The 3,972-nt window shown below is 37.8% G+C and overlaps 1 protein-coding gene across 1 annotated transcript; it reads left to right on the top strand.

The window, feature by feature from the left end:
- Positions 1 to 805: 805 nt before the first annotated feature.
- On the top strand, positions 806 to 1,612 carry LOC107756339 (GTPase IMAP family member 7-like; the record flags this gene model as incomplete). The annotated part of the gene is made up of 2 exons (XM_016573392.1): positions 806 to 809; positions 905 to 1,612. Coding segments are annotated over exons 1-2 (712 nt in total), but the record flags the coding sequence as incomplete, so codon positions are not given.
- Between the last annotated feature and the right edge of the window lie 2,360 nt (positions 1,613 to 3,972).

Here is a 3,972-nt window from a genome sequence, read left to right as displayed (position 1 = left end):
CAAATAAATGCAGGCTTGGTGAGCAGAAGAGACTTCTTTATAAAACATTAAAAATCTTACTGTTCAAAAACTGTTGATTGGTTTAGATTACAGAAATGTTATATTGTAATGTTATATATACACAGTCCGAGTAATTCTGATGTTTTTATGGTTACACCACATTGACATTTTTGCAATCATCCCCCAAATATTCTCTTAAAATGAATTAAAGCCAGAAATTGGTTGCTCCACAAAAAAGAGAATGTAAGCAATTAATTTGCACATTTATTTAGAAATGTTAACCCTTTTAAATTTAATGAAACCATATGGACACAAAAAAATTAGCGTCACGTCATTGACCCATATATTCATTGTGTTATAACAGAGCTTTGTGAGATCACGATGAACTGAGATGTCAGCTTTTTAGAGATTATAAAGGGAGTGCTCTTTGCTGGCATTCTGCCATGCCAAACCATGCACGCAGCAGCCTATGCTTAGTTAAAAATAACAGTGGTTTGTGAATGTTGATGCTTTAATAAATGTTTTATCGGGAGCGTTTATGCTGGGATGTTGTGGCTAGGCGACACAAAACTTACTATTTCATGGATACAGGAAAAAAGTCATGTAACTAGTAATGTACCTAATAACGTTTAAAATAAAATAGTCAGAACAGTAACTTGATTACTTTTAAAAAGAGTAATCAGTAATCTACATTTCCAGAGTAACTTGCACAACACTGATAATACATATGTTGATTTGTTAAAAAAAAAAATTTGTCTTTCACAGGTAAACTGAAGTCTAAAAATTTCCATCCTCAACTGCACTTATGGGTGAGTACTGAATTCTGTCTTAAATAATAAATTTAAAAGGTCTGATATATTACCGTTGGCTAATCTTAGTGTTAATGTGTTGTGTGTCATTTTAGCACAAAACAACCAAACAGATCACCTCCGGATTTTGCTGCTGGGTAAAACTGGATCAGGAAAGAGTTCAGCTGGAAACACTATACTGGGAAGAAGGGCTTTTGGGGTGGCATTTTCCGCTGCGTCTGCAACCAGCAAAAGTAATTCACATGATGTGACACTGGGTGGCCAGAAAATCACTGTGATTGACACACCGGGACTCTATGACACATCAATGAAAATAGAACAGCTTAAACACGAAATAGAGAAATTATTCAATCATTCTGGTGACGGGATTCATGCAATTCTGTTGGTGATCAAACTGGGAGCTAAATTCACAGAGGAAGAAAGGAATACTGTGCAGTGGATCAAGGAAAACTTTGGTGAAGATGTTTCAAAAAACACCATTGTGTTATTTACAAATGGAGATGAATTAGAGCATAGTGGCATGACAATTGAAGACTATATAAATGAAGGGGGAAAGCTGAGGGGTTTAGTTGAGCAGTGCAATGGAAGATATCAGGTTTTTAATAACAGAGCTGAAGATCAGACACAGGTCACTGAGCTTCTGAGAAAGATTAGGGAAATGATACAGGAGAATAACAATAACCTTTACACTAAAGAGAAATATCAGGAATTTCAAAGGAAATTGAAGATAGCAAAGTTTGCAGGAGTTCTTACAGCAGGGGTAATTGGAGCAGGAGCTGCAGGAGGAACAGCTGCAGTAGCAGGTGCTGCTACTGCTACAGTAGTTGCAGCTACATTGACTGGTGGTGTTAGTTTAGCTGTAGCTGCTGGAGCTGCTGGAGCTGGAGTAGCGATATATAAGTGTGCAAAACGTTCAACTAAAAATAACAATTAAAGGTTTGAAATTAAGTCATTTTGTGTATAATTTTAAATGTGGTTTGTCATCGGTAGTATGCCACATGACTGGAAAATTTATTTTAAAAGTGTTTATCTACTGCTATTTTTCCAAGATAATGATTTTTCATCTACTAAAAATTGTAATATTGCTTTATGAGTCTAATCATTACACAGTATAGTGTAAGCCACAATAGGCTATACACTTAAACTGGTTCATGGGGAGGCCTTGAATAGGTTACTCACAATGTTGTAATTGATTCTGACTTCTTAAAAATAATCTACAAATCTATATAATATTATGGTACATTTGTATTTGTAGGGTAAGCTGAGTGCTTGTGAATTCTGTTTTACATAAATTGTATACAGGTGCATCTCAATAAATTAGAAAGTCATGGAAAAGTTCATTTATTTCAGTAATTGAACTCAAATTGTGAAACTCATGTATTAAATAAATTCAATGCACACAGACTGAAGTAGTTAAAGTCTTTGGTTCTTTTAATTGTGATGATTTTGGCTCACATTTAACAAAAACCCACCAATTCACTATCTCAACAAATTAGAATATGGTGACATGCCAATCAGCTAATCAACTCAAAACACCTGCAAAGGTTTCCTGAGCCTCCAAAATGGTCTCTCAGTTTGGTTCACAAGGCTACACAATCATGGGGAAGACTGCTGATCTAACAGTTGTCCAGAAGACAATCATTGACAACCTTCACAAGGAGGGTAAGCCACAAACATTAATTGCCAAAGAAGCTGGCTGTTCACAAAGTGCTGTATCCAAGCATGTTAACAGAAAGTTGAGTGGAAGGAAAAAGTGTGGAAGAAAAAGATGCACAACCAACCGAGAGAACCGCAGCCTTATGAGGATTGTCAAGCAAAATCAATTCAAGAATTTGAGTGAACTTCACAAGGAATGAACTGAGGCTGGGGTCAAGGCATCAAGAGCCACCAAACACAGACGTGTCAAGGAATTTGGCCACAGTTGTCGTATTCCTCTTGTTAAGCCACCCCTGAACCACAGACAACGTCAGAGGCGTCTTACCTGGGCTAAGGAGAAGAAGAACTGGACTGTTGCCCAGTGGTCCAAAGTCCTCTTTTCAGATGAGAGCAAGTTTTGTATTTCATTTGGAAACCAAGGTCCTAGAGTCTGGAGGAAGGGTGGAGAAGCTCATAGCCCAAGTTGCTTGAAGTCCAGTGTTAAGTTTCCACAGTCTGTGATGATTTGGGGTGCAATGCCATCTGCTGGTGTTGGTCCATTGTGTTTTTTGAAAACCAACATCACTGCACCCGTTTACCAAGAAATTTGGGAGCACTTCATGCTTCCTTCTGCTGACCAGCTTTTTGAAGATGCTGATTTCATTTTCCAGCAGGATTTGGCACCTGCCCACACTGCCAAAAGCACCAAAAGTTGGTTAAATGACCATGGTGTTGGTGTGCTTGACTGGCCAGCAAACTCACCAGACCTGAACCCCATAGAGAATCTATGGGCTATTGTCAAGAGGAAAATGAGAAACAAGAGACCAAAAAAATGCAGATGAGCTGAAGGCCACTGTCAAAGAAACCTGGGCTTCCATACCACCTCAGCAGTGCCACAAACTGATCACCTCCATGCCACGCCGAACTGAGGCAGTAATTAAAGCAAAAGGAGCCCCTACCAAGTATTGAGTACATGTACAGTAAATGAACATACTTTCCAGAAGGCCAACAATTCACTAAAAAAATTTTTTTATTGGTCTTATGAAGTATTCAAATTTGTTGAGATAGTGAATTGGTGGGGTTTTGTTAAATGTGAGCCAAAATCATCACAATTAAAAGAACCAAAGACTTAAACTACTTCAATCTGTGTGCATTGAATTTATTTAATAAACGAGTTTCACAATTTGAGTTGAATTACTGAAATAAATGAACTTTTCCACGACATTCTAATTTATTGAGATGCACCTGTATAGGCTATATAGTCTATCATATACCTGAAGCAGTTCTATAAACGCACATGCATTTATTATTCAAAATGTAAACAAGTTGCTGTGTATCATAAACATATTTAATAAGCGTAACTGGAATCAGAGACGCACAGCCTATGGGGATTCCCTGTGTGAATTAGAGGCATTATAGTGACAGCTAGGGGGATGTGCAGAAATGTGTGGATAGACGCGCGCGCCCGCGCGCACACACACACACACACACACACACACACACATATATATATATATATATATATATA

This window comes from Sinocyclocheilus rhinocerous, unplaced genomic scaffold (genome assembly GCF_001515625.1).
Source record: "Sinocyclocheilus rhinocerous isolate Xijiao unplaced genomic scaffold, SAMN03320098_v1.1 scaffold9994, whole genome shotgun sequence".
NCBI classification, from domain to species: domain Eukaryota; kingdom Metazoa; phylum Chordata; class Actinopteri; order Cypriniformes; family Cyprinidae; genus Sinocyclocheilus; species Sinocyclocheilus rhinocerous.
The sequence above is the reverse complement of the archived record's forward strand: the minus strand, read 5'-3'. Positions and strand labels throughout refer to the sequence as shown.